We start from the raw sequence: 27,983 nt of genomic DNA on the forward strand, positions 1-27,983 counted from the left end.
TCTCTTTTGTGAAACGTAACAGAATAGAATTAACTTTCTAAAATCCTTAAGCATGAAATTACACCATTAGTGAGGATTCCCAGTGGAAGGTCTTTGTTTGCCTAGGGTTATCCTTAATCTCTGTATACACTGGTTACTTGTGTGCTAAATTCACTCACTGCCAGGTGACGTTAGTTGAACTATACCTCAGTTGAATAACAGTATAATAATAAATGTTGGGTTAAGATTCTCACTTAATGCCCATTTACCAGGCTTACATGTCTGCTTTTAAGGCCTAAGACTCAAACCGGGGGACTAATTCTGATGGACAGTTTGGAAAAAAAGTTGCTTATATACACAATTACTAAACACTAAAACGAAGATAACTAATGTCCTGAAGCTATTACTGGAATGTAGAATGCACAATCTATCATCAGTAGAGGCTGTAGCCTTTCTACACAGCGATCTGTCAGTCATCACTAAGAGAGTCTTAACTTGCTGAAGATGGCACAGACTGCTCTCCAGCCATGTGCTATTTAGCGGCAGCTTAGTGACAGGCTGACGTGTCTGCATGCTTTGTGTTCAGTCAGAGACTGCATGCCTCAGCAGACACAGGCCTTCAGGATACGAGGAGCCAAAGGAGGAACTGTGAGTTCAGAAAGCACTTTTATTGTGTGCCTTCTGGAATGATCAGTGGTGTGAAAAGCTGAATCAGTTCAAAGCTTTCCTGGCCAATACACCCACTATCTTGATCACAGCAAAGGTGACTTTTAGGTGTGCTAAAAGAGAGCGCAGGACCTACAAGCATCTGTCAGTTTGGTCTACATGGTGTAGAGTGTGTCGTATGTTCATATGAGGGAATTGTTAGTCATTGTAATTAACTAAATAAATATGTCAGAAAACATAAAAAAGACTACTCCTCACAGTCTTTCATTATTTCACATACTATGTCAAATATATGAGGCCATATTTCTTTTCCTGTAGGTAACTGATATGTCAAAAGTGGCTCAGAAGAGTACCGTGCAAATCACACTTAGAATTAAACAGATTTTGATCACCTATGTGTTCCTTCTGGGTGTTTCTTTTTCTTCTCCTGCCTCATAGTAGCACTATTCATGTAATTTTATCTTAACCGTTTCCTGTCTGTAATCTGACAGTTCAGCCACTGAAATACACTCAGTTACCTGAAAGCACCTTTTGTGCTCACTCGTTCTGCCACACGAAATCCAGCTTTTTTTCTCACCCCTGCAATTAAAGAGAGGTTAGCAGAAACAGGCCAGCTGTATATCACCCTCAGAAAGCTCAGATTTGTGGAGAAAAAACAGAGTGCAGCCATTGCAGTTGTATGACTTTATTTATCCCTGTGTAGAAATCCCTCTGATGATTTGGCTATCTTTTGGACATATATGCAAAATCCCAGGATGTGATGCAATAACCTCCATAATCCATATGTTATTATAATTATTTATGATAATACTATTTTCTTATCATTCTAGTAGATTCTTCTTCTCAATAGCAGCACGAGCACAACCTTATTTTGTTCCGGAAACATTTATAGAAGTTTGCATGTAAGTGCACCTGGACAACAGCAGTAGTCAGCTGTTGGATTTTGCTGGTGGCTCTGGGGTTATATTATGGCAGCACATCTTCCTGCTGTCCTCTCTAGCAGTGCTAGCTGGGCCAGACCAGCCAGGGAGTGAGACGCAGCTGCAAGCCCGCTGTGTTTGTGAGACGTGTTAAGTGACGAGAGGACGCTGAAGGTTAACAATACAGTGCTGCTCCAGCATGGACCCCACTGAATGATGCCTGAGCTCTTTGGTTGTGAAGCGTCCATTCGCAGACAAAGCAAACATCACACCAAGCTAGATGTTGTCATGTTATCTATATACATATCACAGAATGGTAACTGTTATCGAAATTGTTCTTTGTTTAAATTATCAGTGCATATTAACTGTAGAAGATTACAGTGCTAAATTCATTGTGGCAGATCTGTTTTTGCTGAACGGTCTACAGTTGATCCATCTATGAATCAGCAGGGCAGAGCCCCATAATACTTTTGAAAATACTTACCTGTTCAGATATTATCTAGTACACATTCTTCTTTTAAAGGCAATCCTGTTGCCTTTAAGATAATCAGGGCTCAGAGGTTTGTATAAAGCTTCCACAGTTGTATGTATATTTTTGTTACATATGAAAATATCTGCTATTTTGTTCTATCTGATTATAATCTGCTATCCATCTCATTATAGTTTCTCATAAATGTGCACTGAATCAAATACCCAAATGAGACTTTTATACAGATCCGACTTATACCCAAATAGTTTGAAATTATAATCTTTCTGCATTGTCATCCAGTTTAGATGTTCTTTTTTACCACATATTTACCATCTGAAAGCAACGACAGTAGCAATATTGACACTGAAATCTTATCTTAATAATACACCATATTGTTGCCTGCGAAATTATACTCTTTTATATTTTGATGACCACCAGTTGGCTTCTATCTTAAGCAATCAATATTGTTGGAACAGAACATTTAAATTAGGGCTTCTGCTTGTGTTTTAATAGGCTGATATAATAGTAATATAATAAAAAAGCTTTTAAAGTGGTACAGCTTTGACAAAGCACCAAATGGACAGCCTGTTTTCTGAGTGATGATGACCATGCATCGGCTGCTCTCACTTAGCTAAGACGTTTTCTGGTAGCCTGGTGCATGAATGATCTCTGCATGCTGGTCTGGACCTTTTCATTCACTTGAGGATTATGTTAACACCTTGTCAAAACAGCAGGTACTGCATGAGTCATGTATAGTGGCTGACTTAAGTTTGTGAATAATTCCTCTTTGGAATCAGTCTAAACAGACTAATTCAGTGAATTGATCATGATTACAAGGAAACGATGCAAGGGTGTGGTCCAGTAGGTTGTTTTGTTAATTTGTTGTACCATTTTAAACAGTATTCAAAGCTGGTTTTAACAATAGCCATATTATATTATACAGTTTTAAAGAAAACAGAACCATGAAAAATAATGTATGACAGTGTGAGTATGTGTTCCTGTGTGATTGTGTGTTTGTAAACAGAATGAGCAAGGTTATGCTTTGTACACACACACACACACACACACACACACACACACACACACACACACACACACACACACACACACACACACACACACACACACACACACACACAAAACAAAATAAATAAATAAAATAAAAAACTTTTCCTGCCTGAGGTTCCAGTCCTCTCAACCTCCCATAAATTCCCCAGCATCAATGAACTGACACATTTATGGTTTACATTAATATTTAGCTCTTGTATAATTTTTAAATAATTTTTTTGGTATTAATAATTTTTGGACATATTTTTGTCAGCTTTGGTATTACTTCAAAGTCAACACCATCATATTTGGGTTGGATGTAAATGTTCACATTAGGAATGTTGGAACCCTCTAAGCTGACAGCTAACCAAATAAAAACCTGTAGCCTTAGCAGCCAACCTGAAATATGTCTATATTTTCAGGTAAGCATGTTTGAAATCACAACACACTGTTGTCTGCCTAAGGACAAAATGCATGATTGGTCTAGATTGATAATCAGTTCACTGAACTGATAAAATACAGTTAGAAGTACAATTAGAAAGGGCAAACTAAGTCTTTTCTTTCAAACTAGGTTTTTTCAGACTAGGATTTCTTTCTGTGTTCACAGAATGCCAGAATGTTACAATGCAAACCCAGGAGCATGTGTCTTCACATATGCTACTTGCTTTTAGTACAAAGTCTCCAAATGAGATCTACTTTGGGACCTACTGGTTAGTGGTCTGTGTATTGTTTCAGAAGTTGTTGTTGTTTTTTGCCTACGTGTCTTTTTGGCTATATGCTTGGTTAGGTGACTCATTTGAAAGAAAGGGCACAGTGACCTACAGGGGTGCCAAGAGACACTGTTTGAAGCCAGAACTCCTCCACACATGAGCCACATAGACAAGGAACACCAGAGCTGCTCTGACTCACAGCGAAAACTAAAGAGAGCCATTGATGCCTAAAAAAGTTGAAAAGGCACTGAAAAGTCAAAAGGCTGAAATTAGCAAAAACACTGGAATTAGTCCACTGGCTTTAGTTATGTTTATAACACTAGGTTTTTGGGACATATTTGACATCTAAATGGCTGCAATATTATTAAATTATGATGTGTATTCATTTCACTTCTAATCAACCGCACATGTTGTTGAGAATAAATCGCATGACTTGCATGAGTCACTGCCATGCATTACAAAGATTACTACCAGCACATTTAAACAAAGTCATAACATGCCATAATGAACATACTTTCGTGTACGGCATAGTGTACTCTGAGTCTGCCTCAGTAAGAGGAGCATTCTTATTATAGCCATCTTGAAACTACAAGCCTCCTACATTCAAACAAACCTTGCGACTAGGACTTACCTTACAAAAGAAATGACTGATGTTAAGAATACCTCTGAGTGACACAGCTACCATAGCAGCGTGCTTTGCTTTTTCATTGTGGAATGGCATGTCTATCATCTCTATAGAAACCGATACTGCAGCAGTTCTCTTGAGTGCATTTAAATGAGTGACTGTTGGATCAACAACACCGCTCTCCTGTCCAAATCTTGTATAAAGATGTCCTTCTTTGCTTTGTTTCCTTTATTAAAATATGTAAATTACCCTTCCACCTTATCAATTAGAGGTACTTTATGGACCTAAGGAGAAAACCAGAATTTCACAGAAAATACTAAGACTTGAATAAAGACATTTATTTGAAGGGAAAGGGTTACAGAAATTGGAAGTACAGTCAAAACGGTTTCAAAGTGTGTATGCTTTGCTGGTTTAGCTAAAATGGTGAAGGTCTTGCCAACTTAACCAGCAAGATTTGGACTGAAAGACTGAAATTTAAATGAATGTTTTACAGTATTCAGTTATCATTTTTAAAGCATAAATGAGCTGCTTAGGTTTCTTTCGGCACAATACTAATGCCAGTGATATTAAGCATAATCATTAAAGGCATTATTCATTAAACAGGTTACTTTTGGGGTTACAAATAAGTGTGGTATTTGTCCTTCTTTTCACCTTTTCGTTTTTATGTAGCATAGTGCAATGCATTTTTTTACTCAGTGTCTTTTTGTTACCCTTCTCTTTCTACTCTTTGGTGCCTGTTTTATTGAATGAATTCCAGTAAAGGTCCAATCCAGACCAATCCAATTATTTAGAATGCTCATCAGTCAGCAAAGATTCACTGTAGCACTACTAAGAGAGTGTCTGATTTCTTCACATGAATGTGGACTTATTGGTCTTAATTATGTTCATTCTAAGATATCAGTGTTCACCAGCAGCCTGTGACTTTCAGAAAGCAAAGCAGTGACATAAGTTTTACTAAACAGCTTTGAAGCTATTTTAATTTATGTTGACTTTTTGTGTCCTATCAGCCCGCAACAGAGTTATTCAGTGAATAAAACACTAAAAAACCTATTTTGATAAGAAGACCAAATCCAAACAGGCCTGTTCACTTTGTTTACTATAAAGTAAAATACTTGGATGAGGTGTGATGATTGCTTAATCTCAACCCTGTGAAAATAGTGATAATTTGTAAAAGTGAGCATGTATATCTATGTGTCTGCAGGGATATCCTACAGCAGCAGTGCATGCTTGCTTTAACTTGCATAATGTATACCTGGCTAATGGGAGCTAGTGTTTGCTACAAGGTAAAAAAACAAGCACTCATCAATTTGGGAGATGGCATATTTTTGATTGCTTATGGCCCATCATTTTTTCCCAGCTGATTTGAAAGCACTGCCCCTGGCCAATGCTTTGTGCTGCTGCCAGTATAAGGGTCACCATCCGGGAAGTGTTAACGGCAGGCTAATTCTGCTAATACTCCAAGAGTGAGCTTGCCCTCAGAGGTCCAACATAATAATCTGATTCAAGAACCCTACTATGAAACGATAAAAAACTGAATATTGATATGGAAGCCCTTTTAGAACCCAAAGTTGTCAAAATATTTGTTCTTTATTCAGACGCACCATGTGCTGAGAAACACCAATAGTGTGTGGTTCACGAAAAGAGAAGAGTATCAGCATTAGCTCCTCAGCTTTAGGTTATCATTTAACCTTTCAACAGGTAGCCCATAACAGTCATTAACAATATCCTTCCTCAAGAATTATTGATGACTTAGCTACCATTTGTGTCTCATTTACCAGCTTTGTGTGGGATATTCTGTGTTTAAGCCTGTTGAGTGTGTAACTGAGGGAAGCAAGATTTTATTTATGATAATGTGTAATTTATTAAGGGCCCCAGCAAATGTTCCATTTTGTGCTAAATAGTGTTTGATCTCCTGGTTTTCAGTGCTAAAGAAAACATTTTTTGTGTGGTCAGGAGCAGACCACATGGGGACAGTTGGGAGGTTTAAACTGTGTTTAATTTCCAGCTTTGGAAATGCCACAATGTGGCTTCAGCTGAGACTGGTCTCTCCTTCGTCATCTGCCCTCATACAATTAGCACTGCACAATTTGTCAAAGAAAACAAGTCTTATGTTTTGAAGGAAATCAATGAGAATGAATTGTCCTTGGAAAAATACACAATGGCTCATAGCTTTGCAAAACCTTTATAGGAGTCGGGGAAAAATAGAGCAAAAAGAATTAGCCACAGTCAGGACGCCTCTGCCTGTTGGCTGAGCGAGGATGCTCTGGCCTAGCAGTGCCTTGGTTCTTGCCACTGACCCTCTAGCCTCAGAAACACGAAGTGAATACAGTGACTCACTTTCTTTTAGTCAAGTGTGATAAGCCTCATTTACGCAAATAGTTTTTGTGCAGTTTGGGGTATTCTGTGACGCAGCTCCCTCCTGAGCTCCAGACGTTTATTGGGCTGTGGAGAGGATAGGGCAGGGTCTCTTAGATTACAGTGAGGCAGCAACTGCCAAAACGTAGTAGTCAACAAACACAAGATAGTCCAACGGCCTTTGCCCCTAAACTAAAAATACACTTACTAGATACAGCTATTTGGTTAATCCAAAACAAAAACTGTTAAAACCAAACATCAGTGATGTATTTCTAAAATTTCCCATCAGATCTAACCTGAGAAAAGAGAGCTTTTTGTGTTTTACCAATAGAGATCATCAAGGGATCATCTTGCTTCACTAATGTAAACTTTTCTTTCTTTCTGGCTCCTGCAATCTTAAATGGAGACTAAGATGTCTTATGAGGTGTCTTCATCACAATAACACAATTCATAATAATTATCTCAAAACTCTCAATCACATTGAATCAAATCAGATAGGTTATGCCTCAGGAGTGCTGAAACTCTTCCATGAGAAGATTATCTTTTCAGTGTGATCAAAATGATTACTCTAAAAAAACATGCTACAGGGCCTACATTTTTTTCAAACACAGCTGTTTTGAAAGCCAGAGTGAAAGCCAGCTATTTTGAAAGCCAGTGTGAAATGACTTATCAGTTATCTGTGTTTTTACTCCTGTTTTAGCACGAACATTTTGGTGTTTTCCCAACATCGTAAAAACATTTTGCCAAACCATACAGGAATGTCAAATTCTGCAAGTGTATCTCACAGAGCTAGCAAAATCAAAGCCTATTGGCTAACCCTCCTCCACTTAATACCCTGAAGGGTTTCTGCAGTACTCTGTATGATCTCAGTCCTTTAATATGCAGAAGTCTGGTGCTATTCCTGCCACCTCTAATTAGAGGCTCTGCTGTATAAGAGTTTTGAGTTAGTCTGGTCATAAAGTAGTATGTTGTTTATCTGTGAGAAATAAAGCACCTATTCTAACTCATTTTCTCTGCCCTCTCCTTGCTATAGCATGTCTGTTCCGGTACAACTTGCTGTCTTTTGTCTACCTCATCTACCTCCTGCTCATACCGCTATTTGCAGAACCAACAAAGACAACAATGCAAGGTAAGAGTTCAGCACCAGTAAGCCCATGGTCAAACACTCAGGTGCTGACTTTCCCTTTTGTCGACTCAAAGGCTTGGAAATGCATACTGTAAAACTCTATGGATATGTTGCTATTTAGGAAATTTATGGTTAAATTTAAAGAGTTTTCTTTAATTAGCTGCTGTCAATTTTGCATAATCATTTTATGTAAATGTCAGTGAGGGTAGTTTGAGAAATCAGGGTGTAATCAGAGCACCATTGGGGTGTAAAGTGGAATATCATGATTCCATGAGCAGTGGGCAGTACGGGATGTAAGGAAGTGCACGTCTACACTTTTATATCATCTGTGGGGTGCCATCATCAAGGCCATAATCTTCGTTTTCCACGCTGTTTTCCAGGAAGAAGCATGAGGAACAGACATGCTTCTTCTAGGGCTCAGCCATCTTTTGCAAATCTAATTTCTGCTTATCTATGACTTTAAATCTCATATGGTGTCCAGAAGAAATCAATTATTAGAACTCATTATATATATTATTTTTTAAACCTTACTGCATTACCTCTGGGGACCTTTGATAAGCCAAACCGATTCTAGTGTATTTCACTGGAATTCGTTACCTTTTCTTTTAAAATTACTAAAAGTGTCATGTACTTTCATACAAGTACAGAGTGCATGTAAGACCTGTTTCAGTTAACATAAGCCATAGCAATATGCACATCAGTAAAATATTTTTTAAATGAGCCCTTTCTGTGTTTTTCCCACACATTCAGATATTTTTTTGCAAAATCTGCATTTAGAGCAGCAGGAGTGGAGAGCTGCTCTGAGTGGTGTTTGTGTAAAGGGGGAGGAGAGTCCGAGGAGAGGAATGCAGTGTGTGTCTCTGCTCTCCTCTCAGCCCCCCCCCCCACACACACACACATGTATCATCAGTTCACTAGTTCAGCTATGACGTCATCATGTCCATCGTTTGAACCCTGAGCCGCAGCAGCACGCTGGACTCACAATCGACCCAGTCTGGTAAAATGAGTATTTCTGTGTCTATCACAATGAATACATACCTTTTTAATGTGTACATGGAATCATTCAGCAAAGGATTACCTGAAATGCAGTGCTGAGATGACAACTCTGTGCAGTTACTGGGCTTTCTAAACCAATAAAGTCTGAAACATGGCAAGTTCTACCTGCAACACAAAACTCTGATGTAAAACATTTTCAATAAGTGGATATTCAAGTTGATATCTTATAATTTATCTTAAAAATATCTTTAGCTTGCTTTACCACTCAACATATCTTTAGCTTAATACCCCTAATCAGTTTTAGATTTTATCCATAGCTGCCATTTACACTGTATGGAGCTATATATCTTTTTATAGGATCAATAATAGTATAACGTGATCAATGAACCTATATTTGTCTCCCATCTGGATGCTTCACTGATAAGCTTCATTAAAGTAATCTAATCCTTTCTACACAAGGCTTACCCAAAGAAGTTCATGATTAAAGTTTGTTTAACTGACATGCTGACAGTATTGAAATGGCTGAGTGAGGAACACCTCAGGTGGCAGCTGCTTCTCCCATCTTTGACACACATTTCAAGGCCTGTAGGAACATGTAGCATGGTGGATTCCAGCCTGATACAGTAGTATTATTAACCCACAGAGTTACTGATACCAATAATTGGTATCAATTAATTTAAGACAAAAAAACACAAAGAAGGAAGTCATATACAGAGTACAGCAGGGGCAGAATGAACTGAGAGACAGACAGAAAGAAAGCAGCAGAGAGAAAGAGTGACAGAGAAAATGAGAGCGAGAGAGAGAGAGAGAGAGAGAGAGAGAGAGAGAGAGAGAGAGAGAGAGAGAGAGAAAGTAGTAGCTGAAGATCAGAAGTTGAGTACCCTGGAGCTGCTGTTCCCCCATGCTGCTTCTTACCAGTTCACTGGTGCTTCAGTAACCAACATAACACTGGAGAAAAACATCAGCTCTGAGCATCATTAATCTTCATATAGTCAAATTAAATAGTATCAAATCAAATCAAATCAAAGCATAATGTACTCAAGTAACTTGTCACCTCATACTTTGTTAGTCTCATCTGAACACTCATGAACATCCAAATCTGTACCATCTGTACACTTCTTTAACAGACACTTCTAGAACAGATGTCCCAATAATATATATATATATTTGTATCAGAAGTTCTCAAAAAGATCCACGTGTGCAACAAAGCACCATCTAATTTGCATATACAAAAACGTGCATATATTTGCATACTTTAAAAACCAAAAGTACTTTGAATGATGTTACGATTTGTTTTTTTATGAAAACACACTCCAGAGAAAGTTATTTTTTATTTTTCTTTTCAATAAAACACTATGCACTGCTATTAAAATGGTTTGTAGTACAAAATCTAGCATACCTCCAAGAATTAGCAGTATATTGAAAAATCTGTGATATGTTTAATAATAGGGCTAAAAATCTATATGCAAAACCAGTCTCAAAATTGACTTATATGATAACATCTCAGAATCCATGCAACATCTGTGGCAATGGTTCATCATTACAGAGGAAATCAACATATAGATATGTTCGGTATCAAAGGACATAACTATTTCAGTGCCATATGAGATGACATGACTTTGCCAACTGAGCTAAGCCTAATGTTGTTTTTAGAAATTAAAGTGATTATGAATGGACAAAAGCTGAAATAAGCATATTTATGTTGAACCTTAGCATTATTATGATTACCGAGTAATAGAAGCATTTTATTCAGAAACCTGAAAAATATTCATAGTTTTTGCCTGCTTTGTATCTCCTTAATTGCTACAACAAATCAACAAATCAAACAATGTTTATTTACATTTACCATTCACATTTACCTTTATCTATCTTCTATTATTTGGATTAGGTTTTATAACATGTAACTGATATGTTAGTCCAGGAGACCCCTAAACAGTGAAGTGTTAGACCTTCTCATCCAGAAGGGTGTGCAGCAGTAAGTTTATGCTGAGCTACTTGTGCCGTCTCAGTGTGGGTATTTGTTTGGTTAAGACCCTCCAGTAGAGCAGGAAGTGGGTGAGTCATTCTGTGTCGGTACACCTTGACTGGCCCTTACGTCACCACCACCAGATGTTGGCCATTAATTATGAAGCCAAAACCCCTTTAGCTCTCCTGAGAAAAAATTGTTCTGGGGTGATGATATGTGCTTGGGTGTAACTGAAGTGAAAATTACAGGAGATGTATAGTTAAAGCTCAGCTGGTTTACCAACTATGTTAACATTACCAGATATTTCCAGTATCTTAGTTTACTACCCTTTCCTTTTTTGTATATTAATCAAGATGTTAACTCTACTAAGAGAATTAAAGATGCAGCAGGGGAAAAAGAAGAACAGAAAAACATGACAAAATACATTTAAAACATAGATTCAAACATAACTGGGCTGACAGAGTATTCAGAATACTCAGATAAAGGCTATCACTTTGATTTGCTCCACCTTAAGCAAGAGTCAGTTTGACATTTAAGTTACACTCCTGCTTCCACAAAGTTCCTACTTCTGTAAACAGAGTGAGTAATCACACTTTCCCAAACTGAAGAAAGGAAAGCAGCGGTTCACGGGGTGGCTAGGTTATCCTGCGACCTGGTCTCAGAACAGATGTAATCTGTCCACTTGAGGGAACGCAGGAGACAAGATGGCTTCCTGAGGAAATAGAGCAGAATAGAGAGGTGGCCGGAGAGACACCCTGACCTTCGTGGATCTGCAGCTTCACAGCACTTCCTCAGGAAAACGATGATTCACCATGCTTACAGGGCTGGGAAGCTCAGGCTTGGTAGAGCCCTACTGATTTAACTGCTGCTTACTCTTCTAGATCTTAGTTGACCCTGGCAAATAATCCTGTGTTCTTACAGTGTGTAATTGGTTTCTGTTTGTTAAAAACAGAAATTTTTAATAAACAATATAGATCAAGTAATTTTAGAAAGAATTTGAAGCATCTGCTAGTGCAGGAAAATATCCTTGTGTTTTGGGTTGGTTAGTTTTGGACTCATCCATGCACAGGCTCTTTGTTGGCATCTCTATGACTCACTTAGCCACCTTCTTAGTCTCTCTCTCAATCTCTCTACCCCTCTCCCTCTCTCTCTCCCTCTCCTCACATATACACGTACACCCCCCCCACACACACACACTTCTTGTGAGCTGTGAGTCCCATCCCATTTTACATATATGTGTGTGTGTGTGTGTGTGTGTGTGTGTTTGTGCGTGCGTGTGTGTGTGTGTGTGTGTGTGTGTGTGTGTGTGTAGAAACCTTTTGTGCTGTTTGGATCTTCTAGAATGTTTATTTTCAGTCTAATGTTTTGCAACAGTGGCATATACAGCCACAATTATATGATATAGTTGAGAGGAGACTGCTACTGTTGTAAAAGGGAAACCGATAAGTTCATGTGTAACTGGAGTCTGAATGGCCTTAAACACTTGACAGGATAATACATTTAGAGTGTTTTAAAAAGGAAACGTTTATGCATTTGTTTTGTTTAGTTAATGAATTTGCCTCACACTGTCTTCTCCAGGAAATGGCGTCTGCCCTATGCTCCATTTTATGTGCTATGCACACCAAGGGTTTCTTTTTTTTACTTTTATAAAAACTTTTTTTTTTTACTTGACCCATCTTGCTGCTTGTAGTCTGTTAACACATTGTGTTTAGTAGCTTTGTCATTTTAATCAGTTTGCTGATGACTGGAAAAAGCTACAGTGGAATATAAGTGATTTTGTAGTCCTGTGCTACAGTATGGTAGAAACAATGAGTGTGGTTCAATGCGCTTATCAGTGAATAAGACTTTACAGAATAATGGTGCGATTCCATCAGAAGTGGACTAAAAGGTCATAGAACATGCAGGCCATGCCCTTCTGGCATCAGGCTAAATGTCCTCTGGCTCTCAGATACCTTGGCTTTTAATGTTTTGGGGACTGATTCTGAGGAATGTCTTTGCTGACTTTGTTGTGGATCTTTAATAATCCCTGAAATGGGGTGTTTAGGTAGGGCAGAATTGATGAAACGATCTGACATACATAAGAGCAGTCAGAGAGTATGTGCAGTATTTGTAAGTGAAACACTATAAAATTTAATTCTGCCAGATTTGTAAGCACAGTGCTGAAAACACTGCACTACAATAAGTCTTTTGTCACACTTGTTTATGTAATACAGATACGGAGATGCTAAATGTGTATGAGAAGCCATGTAAGCTTTTTTTTTTTTTTTTTTTTTTACCAGAGCCCCCAGTAGAAATAGTTGCAGTCCAAAAATGAATTGATTCAACTCAATTATTTCAATCACTGCATAAGTGCTTCTCCCTGTGGAGTGACATTTTACAGTTCATCTGATTTTGTTTGACTGTCTCCTGTGTGGCAAGCACAGTATCAGATGTCAGGTGAGTTATTCCACATATTCTGATGGCATTAAAAGCTTATAGCGGCTGTGATAAGATTACCACATAAATTACACCAGGGTTCCTTTATCAATTAGTGATGTGTCTTTGTAAAAGCTTTTCATACAAGATCAATGACAGTATAAACAGACCTGGCATCTTTAGCATTATCTCCAAACATATCCCATAGAGGTATCTCTGGTTCAAGCTCTGATCATGGAGCTTTTTAAAGGACATAAGCAGCTCTCTTCTGGTTTTGGCAGGCCAAATTCACCAAGGGAAGTTATTCAAATACAATTAAAATGATAAAATTTCAGAATTCAGGACAGCAATGTTTGGGCTCTGGCAGGCACAAGGAGCTTCATAGAACAAGCATTCTTCTGTCCCAAGCAGACTTTATTTCAGTCCTCATGATCTATATATTTATGTATTTATAACGTCTAACCAAGGCAGTAATAGATTTAAACACAGAAAACCATTTAATTGTCATGGAACGGATGAAGTAAGTCATCAGGGGGAAGCAAAAGACTGTTGCCCAAGTGGTGAGACTATGGGAATGTACTAACACAACCTTCTTTGTTCTCCTTTGCCGACATCACAAACACATATGGTCCATATTTGAGCTTCCTGTGCCAGGATGGGCCTCCTGCAGCCCATGAGCTTATCCTTTGTATAAAAAAAAAATTGTAAAGACATTTTACTGCTGTATCTGTTGCCTTTTCCAATCTCTTTGCCTGAAGTCATCAACAACACATGGATATGCATGCCATTATTACATTGAATAGGTATTTATTTAAGTGTTTGTTTGTCAGTCATAACTGTAACCCACAAAAATGTTTCATAATGCATTTTCAATACTTGCAGTCAGAAATTACTAAGTGCTCAGCTTTGTGAGTTTTTTGTTTATCATCTCTATTGCTAAATTTCCTAATCTAAAAACCAGCTCATGGCTAAGACATGGACACAAAATGCAAAATTAAACATTTTAATAAAGCGTTTCTATGGATTTTTCAACACGATGGTCAACATATGCATTTTACTGAGTCTATGAAATCAGAACTTATGTTTTCCAAAACAGTTAATTTTATAGCACATAGTACTTTTGCTGTGACTGCAGTTTGAGTGAGAAGATCCCTGTGGACAGCGTTTGAAATCCATTTTAAATGGCTACTACTTAGGGTATAATCTAAATGTTCAGGGCAAAATTAGAGTTATCAGAGAGAAAGGTAAGGATGTTGGTCAGCAGACAAGAGAGGCATAAATTCTGCTCTGTGATGAAGCCAAACAGTTTTTGGGGGATTTCCTGTTTAAGTTCCACTAACGTATCCTACTCTTCCTCTTACAACCTTACAAGGTTTTATTCACAGGATTATTTACTAGCTCTTACTCTTGTACATCAGTGTAAAGTGACTGCATGTGGCAGCTTGTTGACCAGTGGGGCGATATCTGTTGTGGAGGAATGGAAGGGCTACTCTGATGGCGTGTAAGAGAATGCTGCTCTGTGCTGTGTCTGTGGTCAGTTTGACTCTTCTGTCCAGCCCATAATCAAGCACATATCCTCACTCCTCATATTTGGTGCAGTGGCCAAAACGAGGAACATTTTCAATTCAAGGCGCTAGTCATCACTCTCAGGTGTTACTATTGTGAGGACTTCTATGCTGGAAGGGACTGTGATGTTGGATATTATGTTTAACAGATTTATTTTAGATAATGAATTAGTGACATGTTTAGTTACAGGATGTGCTTAACACTATGGAGGGGTTAACAACAAAACAAACAGTTGCATTTCACTGTATTGCAGCAGCTTTTGCTTTTAACATTTGTACATATTCATGTGCGTGATTTATTTTGTCCAGAGCTTTATTTGCTGTCTGCTATCAATTCTGAAGACTGACCTTTCATTTGAATTTGGCACATTCGTGTCTTCCAAAACCTGAAAAAAAATTATGAACTGAATTATGTATTGTAGAAATGTCCGAATGGGTAGAACAATAATAATTATCAGAGTCCCAGAGGGACACAAAATTACCCACTCTCATTACCTTTGATATTTTCTATTTTATGCTTCTGTGGATTTATGAGGTCTGACTTTAATCACAGGAGACACATATGCTTATCCATGCTCCCCATTAGACTGTAATTTTAGACCCACTAATGTTATAAACTGAATTTTCTGGTAATTCTTTAGACCCTTTATTTTAACCTCAGGGCATTAATGTGGGGAAAAGGGATTTCCACACTCTATTTCCACAGAGGAGATGTATAGGCATATTCCAAATACGAAGAAAATTACTGAGTTGGAATTGCCCATGACAGTAAAGAAGTTCAGCCATGGATGTGCTCCTGATCCTGGGAGTGTACCTTGGACATCACTGATGACTAGCAATATTATTACTAATAAATACTCATTCCAAAGTTCTTGAGTTCTAGCTGGTACTTTGCTCCGATTCTGACTGAGTCAGGATACTTTTACTGCAGTGTCCTATCTTGTTACAAGAAAGAGCATGTGTCAAGGGACAAGTCAAATGAAATGTTTCTCACTTGATAGCATACCTCTATATGCTATTGCAGTTGTATTTTTTTTTTAATGAAAATGGCATAGGCGCTGAACTCACACAGTGACCAGTGGCCCCTGCATAATGAAAGGCCCCCAAGCTGCCAAAAACACCAGCTGTTTACCAGTAGCTAAAAGAGTGAGTGAGTGAGTGAGAGAGTGAGTGAGTGAGTGAGAGAGTGAGTGAGTGAGTGAGTGAGTGAGTGAGTGAGTGAGTGAGTGAGTAAGAGAGTGAGTGAGTGAGTGAGTGAGTGAGAGAGTGAGAGAGTGAGTGAGTGAGTGAGAGAGTGAGTGAGTGAGTGAGTGAGTGAGTGAGTGAGTGAGTGAGTGAGTGAGAGAGAGAGTGAGTGAGTGAGTGAGTGAGTGAGTGAGTGAGTGAGTGAGTGAGTGAGTGAGTGAGTGAGTGAGAGAGTGAGTGAGAGAGTGAGTGAGTGAGTGAGTGAGTGAGTGAGTGAGTGAGTGAGAACAGTCTGTAATACATGGCTGTTACTCCTAATGGTGTTGGATTACAGCAGCTCTTTCCTTAAGGCAAATAGACAGGATCACCTGTGTGAACGTTTACTCATACACCTGGACAGGGTTTTCCCTTTGTGAGAATGCCCTTCTGATACCAAAGACAGCTCCACACCATTCCTACAGCTTTTAAGTTTCTATTACTATTTTATTACTAAAAATGATGATGCATGGAATTTGTGCAGGAATATATGTGCAAAATATTTTAGAAGCCAGTGGCATGTCAAAATATCCTTACTCTCACAGATTGACTGCATATATCAAATGCATATCTGTCTCTGTTTCTCTTCCAGGACACACAGGGCGCTTGCTAAAATCTCTGTGCTTCACCAGTTTGACTTTCCTGCTGCTGCACATCATTTACCAGATCACCCTCAACAGCCTTCTCGCAGGAGACAACATAGAGCCCAATTTCAGTTGTAAGTACCTTACCTATTCAACTTTCAGAACCAGCTCTTCCAAACAGCCTTGTCCAGGTTTTCTGCACCCCCTTGCCAATAAAAAAGACACCAGTGGACTGCTATAATAAATGCATTTAAACATGAGCTCTGCCTGGTGGTCAGGTTGGGTTCCCATACACGACTCTAATCCTGACTAAAACAAACACCCAGAGAGCAGAGCGGCACCTGGGCCGGGTCTGGCATGGGTGACCTAAGGTCAAAGCATCTCGCCTGGATCGCGTTACCCCTGACACAAGGGGGCTAGAGCAGTACCCCAGAGTGCGGCTGGGCGTGGGCCCAAGCAGTGGCGTTCACAACTGGCACTAGCCACTCTCTCCATGCAGCAATAAGCCACAACATCTGTGTGCAAGATGGGGATCAGCACATAATGAACAGAAAAGCACCAGAGCCCAGCAGAACTGCATTCAAATGCTGAATCTGGAGCTGAGGTCGTCTGTCTTGTGTCTACGAACAGCCATAAAAATGTGCAAATGACGACGGGGGCCCTCGATTGAACATTGAGTTTTCATCAGAGACCCTCGCAAAATATTTATTTTGTTTCTTAGTGCGAATGGTTCTTTGGTGATGTCACTGTAAAATGTAAATTTGGTCTAGACGGGCATTGCTCATGCTTAGCTGTTAGAAACTTGTATTAAGAGCCTTATTCTCAGAGAGTTTGCATGATTATGATTTACCTTTGAGACATGCTCAGATGCAACAAAATTATATGCATTTTCTTGTGGAGATTTGAACATACAGACAGTGTTTCATTAAGCACAAACCCTTTGATAAATGATTCAGCACCAATGACTTCATAGTGCCATTATGGCTTTATGTTCGTGAGGACGATCCACTCAACCATCACACCAACCTAGATCCATAAAGCCCACTTCAAACAGTTTTGCCATGTTTGTACATGCACACTGGACAAAAAAGTATTATACAGCACAGACCCAAAGCACACACACATGGATCTATATAAAATCCCTCTTTATTATGGGTCAGTGGCTACATCAGTCAAATAAGTTAGCTAATTAAGAAGTGGAAGTTTACTCTGCCAAGTGTGGGTGTTCCAAAACCTTGTATATGAGAAAAACAAATGGTTTAATTCAGAGTAAAATGCATCAGTGGTGAGGGATTGAAGGTACTGAATCTAGCAGTCAAATTCTAACTGAAACCAAACACAGGGCAAAGAAGCGATGAAGACAGCAGCTGGCATATGAAACCATTTATATTGTTATCTAGAAAAAATTGTGTCAAGCAATATGCAATTTTCACTCAATACTTTCATATAAAACAGCTGTTAAAACACCAGTTATGATGTAATGCTCATAAGAGATAACTCAGTTAATGTTCATTAGAGACAATAAAGTACTTATATTAATGGTCTTTCATCACATTGTTTAGCTTTGGGAGTTTATCATAGTTACATAATTTGCTTTTTGCTTTTTTGAAATATTTTAACACAGACGAACATTTAACCATTACATGAATTAGACGACTTAATATTAACACTCTTGAGCCAAGACACTTCATCTTAAAGGCTGTCCACGTAATATGGTTTTGGAATTGTAGTGACTGACAGTCGAACTCAGTGACCCCAGTACATGCATGCACTAGTGTTGAACCAAGCACTTTTACTAGCTTTCCGCAGTATATGTGTAAAGTTGGTATTATTGATTTATGCTTGTCATGTCTGAACAGAAATGTAGTCAAAACTCACACATGCACACACCCGCCCACTCAAACGCATGCCGGTGTGAACACATGTACACACACACACACACACACACACACACACACACACACACACACACACACACACACTCTGCACATTTGTTTAATCCTAGTGTTTATTTCCTTACTAGGATGCGTTGCATATCTTGCCTAAAGAAAACACATGGGTCATTGGTGAGTGCTTTTTCCCAGAGTGTAGTAGTGTGGTACTCCTCTACGTCCTCAGTGCCTCACACCTGAAGAGCAGCATTCCACATTTATGGCTGTCTGATACCATTATACTATTCATAGCTGCTCTCCCATTTCACACTATTACCCAGGATTTCCCAGTCAAACTTCAGTTAGTATCTGAAGCTAAAACTGTTTCAGTATCAACACAAAAAATATGGCAATTCATAGGTTTAAAAACTATTGATAAAACATAGCAGATCAACAAATTTAAAACAACCATTAAAACAAAGATAGTGGTGCATAGTAGTGTCAACATATTATAATTATACAATTCTTTATGCCTTACATATATTTTCTGTTACTTCTTCTTGTCCTTAGACAATGATAGTGACAAACAGGACTATGTCACTTTGGCATTGTAAAACAAAATGTCTACAATCAGAACCTATGTAGGCACTCCATGGCTCTCATTCGCCTGTGGTTGAGGACAGATCTTGTATCAGTCACATCCTCAGAGTCCCACATAATGAGGCATGCATACACACTACTCTCAGTGCATAGGTTAGAACACAACCTGTCCTCACCCACACACCAAATACAGGAAGTGGGTGCTGAGTTGCATACGAAGTTTGGAAACACCTGGTCTTTGGACAAACCACATTAAACATGCACATGTCCAGTGTTAATGTAGGTTAGGGGATTAAAGCATTTTGATAATGTATTTGTACTTTTGTTTTAAGATAAAACAGTTGTTAGAATTGTAGGAGTCTGGCTTGATTAACACAGAGTATAGGACTGACTTCTGAATGGTAGAGACATTTATCTCTATCTATCTATCTATCTATCTATCTATCTATCTATCTATCTATCTATCTCATATATATATATATATATATATATATATATATATATATATAGAGAGAGAGAGAGAGAGAGAGAGAATATATATATATATATATATATATATATATATATATATATATATATATATATATAGAGAGAGAGAGAGAGAGAGAGAGAGAGAGAGAGAGAGAGAGAGAGAGAGAGAGAGACTGTGGGAGCATGTTGGTGGTCAAATTGTTTGATTCAGGATGTGAATCTATTCTTTTCTATTCTATTCTATCCTATTCTGTTTTATTTCTATTTCAAGGTTTGTCTGGGATCAATGTTGATAATATTGACTCCTATCTTTCACATCTCTCTGCGATGCTAAAAGCCAAACTCATGCCAGAAATGTCTCACTCCCAATTTATTCCCTGTTGGCATGGAATACATTTGAACATGTCATTAAAAAACCACAGAAACAGAAAGAAAAAGGCCATTTGATTTAACTGTGTGTCCTTCTGAGCTCAGCTGTGGTGCAGGAAAACAAACAGTCCTTCTGTGGATGAGAGCTGGGCAAAGCTCAAAGATGAAAGGAAGTGAAAAATGACTCCCCACGCTCAAAGCGAGAGCTGTGCTGAAGGCCAAGGCCCCTGTTTGAAGCATTTTCACTCTGTCAATGAACTATGTCAGTGAACGTCCTGCAGTGTGTTAACCATGAACATGGATGATTTCAGTCACAGGGTCAGTGATTGCAGTAATGTTCTTTATTTGGCCCAGCTTCATTCACTTTTAAATAAGGTAAAGGCTACCCATGTGAATAAAGATTTTACTGAACAATCAACATTTTAATAGTATGCAGGCATAATACTGACAGTAGATGGTATATGGTAGTATGCTTAGTATGCTAGTATGTTTACCACAGAATACTAAGAATCACTAAGAATTAAGCAGTATCAGAGAGGCTATATATAAAGGAGCATTAGATGATAATATTACACAAGTATGACTGCAAGAATAATGTAAAAGAAGGCAATTTACAGTACTAACTAAAATTATACAAAGCGATTAATGATATTATTAATGAGGGCTTAAGTTCAGTATTTGATTATGGCAGCTATATAGTGCCAGTTTCAGGATGTATCAGGATATTAACACATGCAGTTTTACAGCAAATTGGATCACCATAATGTATTACATGATAGGTTTTGTCATTGAAAGCAGCATACACCTTTAAAATGAGGTTTTAATATGTTTTTCAGGTAAATATTTATCAGCATCAATTTTTTTTTCTTCTGCAGAGTAGAGTAGACTCATGGATGCACAAAGCCTCAGACAAGTCTGAATGCTGATTTTTGAATGTGAAGGCATTTTTGCTAAACCCCACCATTCGGACGTCACTTTCACTCCCACTGACCTCGTCATATGAATTAATAAGCCATTGTTTGCCCTGGCTGTTGTACGAACTACAGAAGCCTTGTCCTGAAGCCATGAGGCAGAATTGTCATTTGTCTCCATGCTGAATAGCTGCCAGTAATAATAACAAATGCACGGACATGTTCTAGTGTGTTTGTGTCCCCTATAACTTGCAATAGCTCAACATAAGAATTGTCTTCCCCAGGATACTCAACCCTCATGTGCTAAAAATATCCCTATATTCTGGGCATGAGGCCTTCCAAAAAGGCCAGATTTAAATCTATACCCATGCAAGGTGGGGCTAGTGATGTAGTACAGAGTCAGTGCATCTTGGAAAGGTGCCATGGTTTTGAATTTCACTGACTTCAGTGTCCTGTACAGAGATTTAGAATAGACAGTCTTAACTCTTCAAAAACACTTAAATAACAAACAGTCTGTATTTTAAGATAGATAGAACTGATAGAACTGATATATATATATATATATATATATATATATATATATATATATATACACTGTCTATAAAACCAAAGAACACAACTAGGCTTCTATCTGGCATGCAACGCAGCGCTGCGTTGTTCAGTGTGCTTTGTTGTCATTGTCCCTAGAGCCATTTAAAGGCCTTTCTTTTGCTTTTCTCTGGGCTTGGCCATGAATACAGCCTTGGCAGTGGCTGGAGTTCTTCTCGTTTTCTGCAGGGTATTGGCTTTGGAACAACTTCACCACAGGTGCTTTTGTAAAAATAATTTCTGAATTGCTTTGGGCACCAAAAACTTACAATTACTTCTCCACTTCTCTATGAAAGGAGGAGGCCACCCAGATCATTTATTGCTTACGCTGCACTCACACAATTAAGTACAGCATATGTTTTTTTCCAACACTTAAAGCTAGCTCATTCTCCTGCACCCACTGTTCTCATGAACTTTTTATGCAGAGGAAATATGAGAAGAAACCCATTTATTTGCCCAAGAGGCTCAGTGCAGTTAAAACAATTGTTCATTGTTCCCACAGAATTCTATTATTACACTGTCAGAGTATGAATCGAGCATTCCTTATTTAGAGCACATCCCCCTGTAGCTCATCCTGTCCTCTACACTTTCCTGGACTTTATTGTCTTTGTATATATTCAGTATTGAGGCCTTGAGGTGGTTCTATAGCTGTGCTCTTCACATTCCACCTCCAGCTAAGTGTGGCCTCCTGTGTTACCAACAAAGAGAATGAAGGATGCAGTACTCTATATATATATATATATATATATATATATATATATATATATATATATATATATATATATATATATATTTATTTATTTATTTCTCCAGTGTAAAGCTGTGTTTATAAATTGACATGTAGCACATCTGGAGCAGTTATTATCTGAATGCTCATTTATCTCACTCTTGACAGGCATGTCTTTGATATTTTGGTCTCATCTTTAGATTAATGGCGAATCCTTAAAAAGGGACGCAGTCTCTGCATCATCCTGGATTATTCTTAAGTGTCTAATATTAGCTAGCGTTACTGTTTTATATGTAGGATGATATGTCAGCACCAATGGAATTCTTGCTGTTTTAGCAGATTATATGTATATTCAAGAGCTGGGTGGAACTTGAAGAATGAACAGTTGGCACTCTTCTAATGTGCTTGTAGTGATACCAAAAATGTTGTCATTGTATCTCATAGATTGTAGGGGTACAGTAGGTCCAGTATATTGTTCAAAAAATGTTTCTCAATGAATCCAACAAAGAGATTAGCATAGGATGGTTCCAATTTAGTACCCATACTAACTCCTCTTATTTGTGAGTAGTATTTGGAGTCAAAGATGACGCAGTTCAAAGTTAACACAAATTCTGACAGCCTTAGAGAATATCTGTGGGATGGTTCTTGGCCTTGCAGTATATGAAATATCCATTCCTCCATGATCTAGTTCTGATGCTCATGTGCCCATATGTGGACAGGGATCAGCGTGGTCACTCTGACCGGTCTGTGGCTATGCATATGTCATGCACTGTGTATTCTGACACCTGTCTGTGATAGCCAGCATGAACCTTTTGAGCAATATGTGCTACAGTAGCTCTTGTGTGGAATTGGCAAGCCAGATGGGCTAGCCTTTGCTCCCCATACGCATCAGTGAGCCTTGGGTGCCTATAACCCTGTCACAGGTTCACCGATTGTCCTTCCTGATCGCTTTGGCAGGCACTAAACATTGCATACTGGGAACACACCACAATAGATAAATAGAGCTTAATTGACCCATTTATATTAATGCATTTAGAGAAACCTTAAGAGTCTTGTGTTAGTTGTTGAAAGCCATAATTTAATTACGTCAAAAGCTTTCTTTTGCCAGTAAATATTAGATGTTTTTCTCATTCAGCTCTGATTAGCTTTCACTGCATAGTTTCCTAAATCCACTTTCCAGGATAATGCATTTTCACTAAAACACATGGATATTTCATTCCTGAAATAATTTAGTATTTTATTGGAAAGGATTATTGTGATGTTGACCTTACAACTGTCATGAGCCACAAGCACACAGAGCTAAACTGGAGCTGAGGCCCCTCCGCTGCTCCTGCGGAAACTGAAACCCTGCCGTGCCAGGCAGACTGACCCAAAAGTACATGCAGTACCAACAGGAAAACACTGGCTGGACATTACACTGATATTTTCCCATGTCCTTGAGTAAATCTTGACTCAAATGTTTGCATTAATGAAGAGGGATTGAGTCCAAAATCAAGGCACCCTGTGGTTTAGTTTCAGGTCTGCTTACAGTTTTAATGTTGCTCTGAGACACTGCACAATGTAACTCTAAGAGAAAAGACACAGAGGGTGTGAGAGAGGAACTGCATATGCTCTGACTCAGGCTGAACTTAGCAAAGGGAAACCATTGATGAACCCTAGAGAACATATATGCACTTTATACATGTTGTTAAGAACAATATATAATAGAGTCTTTAAGGGTGCGTTTAAAGCTCTCATGCCAATTGACCAGCATCAGCTTATTGGTAAGCTTGCTTTGCTATGTCACAGGTGTCCATCTGAGTCAATATTGCAATATCATAAGTCCAGTTCATCCCAGTGAATGCACATTTTGCTTATGCATGCATTGACGTTGAACTGTGCAGGTTTAATGCCAAACCAATACACTGCACATAAACATATGCATGTTTTATACCTGTCTGCATAATGCCATATGTTATGTAAACAATGTTGTCTACTATGAAGACCATTTAGTTTCCCCCCATCAAATTACTAAGGGTTAAACTGTTAAACAGTGAGTTCAGCGTGTAGTAGATACACTATGTAGTATCTTGGTATCATTTTCCTGTAAAATGTAAAGTGTAAAGTTGCTCACGGATTCGTAGCCAGGCATATTACTACCTGATTGCACTGCTAATTATCTTAGATGTCCCTCACACATTAGTCATTAACTTAAGTGTTAAAGAGCTGACTGGTGTTGTCTGCTTCTTGGTTCTGTATGGCATAAAGTTAAAACCAGCTATGGACAGGCCTTCTGTGGCAGCTCATAATACCTGGAAGTGTCTGTGTAAGCACACATCCATGGGTACCCATTCACACTGAGCTTTAGTAGGCTGGCGAGACCTTACTTTTATGCTCTCAATCCCATTTGATCCAAAGGGTGGTGATGAAGCCCTGGGGAAAGGAGGACCGTGCACCGGCTTTATACATGGCGTCCTGTGAGTTGACTGCTTGTCTGTGAGTCATAGGATCTGCCCTGGTTGCCTAAGTGTGTGGTGTACTTTACAACACGTACTTTCTGTCAGTGGAATGCTGTAAATGAGGTGTCTGCAGCATGTGAACACACTAGGTCCAGTGTGTTTGTCTTATAGGCCTTCCTGTAAGTCACTTCCAGGTTCTGATGGAGCATGCAAAAGCCTAATTCTCAGGGTGCACACAGGGTGTACTGCAAGCTGGTTTCAGTGACTGTCCTTTTTATTAAATTACTGCAAGTGTATATTACCGAATGAAATATATAAAATTGACGGCAAGTATTTGCCTAAATGTAATGTGTTGGAGATTGTTGGAATAGTTTTTATATTCAGTATGCTACACTTCTTTAAAATATTCAAGAATTCTTTAATCTTTATTTATTAATTTGCTGTTCTTTCTCTAGGTTCATCATGGGAGAAATCGCTAAGACAGCTGGGGTTTGAAAGGTAGGATGCCTCCAGATTAGATATTCAGTTGGATACAGTTTACATGGGAATGACAGCAGAGAATTTATTGTGGTTTGATGTGGTTTTTGTCTAATTTGTCGTCATAAAGATGCTTTTCATTAACATCTGTGCAATATTTTTAGATTTTTTACAATATAAAAAACATGTTGCCTATGTTTTCCAAGTTCACTGAAATTGTAACTATGCACAGTTATTCAAATAAAATAGCCCTCTTAGTATTCAAAATATCAGTCACAACAAGTTGCTTCTGAATGAGTCCATACCCTTCAGATAATTTTTTTTCTTCCCCTAAGGACTGTCATGGTATGTAAATATTACTCCCTATTTCACCCTTTTTGGCAGCATAATCTATAATAAAAAAATATTCAGTTTTCTTGGGAAAAAAATGGATCTGATTATTAAAATCAAAAACAAATTTAAAAAAAATTATGTGTGGGTGGGGTCTTTTTTTGTGTGGAGGGTCTGGGTTGTTGTTGCCTTGTGGCAATGTCACAAGTTAAGCTTTTCAGATTCATTTAGTATTTATATACGATTTAAACAATAATAATGGCTAGGAGCCCTTATCAGTTAATATGTTTTATTACTGGTAATACATTTGTTCAGGAAATAAAAGCCTCAGTGTTCCATGGGAACAAAAAAATGATATTTGGCTCTCCTAGCTGAGGATAGTTGGGTGAGCCACGATCTATCAATGAGGAATCAAGTGATGTGAGCAGGATTGTGTCAGGATGATGTGACAGGGTACATAGACAGCTGGAGCCAGTTCAGACACAGGTATGATGTCCTAATGAAAATGCACTGAGACAACTTATTTACTGTATGCATTTTAATATGAGCACACATTATGAGATTGCCTATTCACAGAAACAAATGTGACATCTGTAATGTTCTCACACCTAATGTTATTAGCCTGAGGAGAGTGATAATTAGATGAGCCTGCTGCTGTAAAGTTAAGCAAAGTTCAATTAGAAAATGAAGACAAACACATTACCACAACACTAATCATCATTTAACAAAGACATAGGCTCCTTTATTTTGTGAAATTAAAGTAAAGCCTCTAAACTCCATCTACAAACATCACTTGCAGATACAAGTGTCATTAGGACATAGTGGGTGGCATCATCAGACAGAGACAACATTTCAAAAGAGGCTATCAAAAATAATACGTTTTCAGGTATGCTGTCAAACATTTGCCATGTAGTCTGTAGTCTGCTGTTTGCTTTAGTAGCTTTTTCTAGCTGTTGGTGTCCTATCATTTACAGTGTGATTGACAATGCTAAACCCAGACGTTGTTGACATTTATCAACTTGGGTTCCAGCTAAGCAACACCTCAAGCTTTTTGCCTGTAAATATAAAAAGAAGGATCTCCAAAAGCCTGTATGGGGAATCTGGGTTACTGTGCATTATTTAGCAGCAGCTAGATATGGTAGACATGCCATTTTGCACTACAGAGAATTTCTGACACACAACTGTAATTTAGCTTTCTGTCAAAGAAAACCCACGGGAGTATGGCCACAGGTCCTTTGGCTATAAGGAAATAAACATGTCATTTTCTTCTGTTTCTCTTAGCTATCTGAGGCTGGCATTAGATGAGGTGCAGGCAGTGATCTGTAAAACAAGTCAGTAAGGGATCTTATTGGTCTGCTTGTTTGTTTGTTTGTTTGTTTTGGAAAATATATTTTTCCTCTTACATTTAAATAAAGTGTTGCCAAAGAGGAAAATCAGTGTATCTCTATTTGTAATCATGTATCTCTACTTGGCCTTACTAGGCAGCTGATTGTTCTAACAGTCCTCTGGGTTCCTTAGAATGCAAAGCTTAGGGGTTTTTTTTGTTTGTTTATTTGTTTTGTTCTTTTAAACAACTGATAAACAACTGTAAATTGTACAGGCTGCAGGCATATGTGAATGAGTCTTATCACTGAAATTGCACTGAAAACCAGATTTGTTGAGTGAGAATAGCAAAGTTAGTCCAAGTTTCCTTTCACATTAAGATAAGACTGTATCTGATGGTGGGACATTCTGAGATGAAGCAGACTTTGGTGAAATAGTTTGTCTGTGCCATGGCTGAATGTGGCTTTAATTATATCAGCTTTTCTTGTCTTACACTGAAGCCTGCTAAACGCGGTACGAATATTATCAACTGCCTTCAATTTTAGAGTATTTGAGCAATAGCTTCAGGCAGGCTTTCAGGCAACTGTGACAACAAATTTACCTTAATGGTTCACAAGTCATATATTGCTAAGTTTAACAAGGGTTTACACGTGTAAAGTTTGTAAAAATATATAAATATATAAATTCATCAGACACCTAAAAAATTTTAAAGATTTAAAACTCCCTTTCTGGCAATGCTTCCTAATGGTAGCTTATTAATTATGAAGTCAGTGAAACAATAATTGACACTTTGAATGCTGTCAAAATAATTCTGGTGTTTTTTAATTTAAATCTGGCTTAGGCATGTTTTCTTGAACCAGCAACAAAGGTCTTTAAAAAAAAAAAAAGGGAAATGAGCAGACACTCTCTTGCCCAGAGCTATCTGAGCTCCGAGTCTTGGAGCGGCATTTTTCCCTTGGACAGAACACAGCCTGAAGCTGCACTGGCCGTTGCGGATCTCTGCTTTCTGATCCATTTTTGTTTGCTGTACAAATAACAGCAGTAATCTCATTAGTGACAAGTAATGAAGAGAATCGAAAGGAATGGTATGCATTCTGAAATCCATGCTTACTAGCTATATTACCATATTAACTAGGGCAAAGGAAAGAGGCTGGCTAAAAACATGCATGTCAGAATGTAAGACTATAACCTGTTCAGGCCTGTCAAACAAATTTCTAGTGTTTTTTTTTTTGTT

At 38.3% G+C, this 27,983-nt stretch overlaps 1 protein-coding gene across 7 annotated transcripts in view; it reads left to right on the forward strand.

Moving 5' to 3' along the window:
- LOC113574752 (piezo-type mechanosensitive ion channel component 2) overlaps nt 1–27,983 on the forward strand; it is an 81,109-nt gene that overhangs the window by 3,845 nt on the left and 49,281 nt on the right. For all 7 annotated transcript variants that reach the window (XM_027005889.2, XM_027005894.2, XM_027005892.2 and 4 more), the window contains exons 3-5: nt 7,805–7,900; nt 16,653–16,778; nt 25,075–25,117. In XM_027005889.2, the coding sequence (XP_026861690.2) occupies nt 7,805–7,900; nt 16,653–16,778; nt 25,075–25,117 (265 nt within the window). The remainder of the gene's footprint in view (nt 1–7,804; nt 7,901–16,652; nt 16,779–25,074; nt 25,118–27,983) is intronic.

Source organism: Electrophorus electricus, chromosome 10 (assembly GCF_013358815.1).
Source record: "Electrophorus electricus isolate fEleEle1 chromosome 10, fEleEle1.pri, whole genome shotgun sequence".
Classification (NCBI taxonomy): Eukaryota; Metazoa; Chordata; class Actinopteri; order Gymnotiformes; family Gymnotidae; genus Electrophorus; species Electrophorus electricus.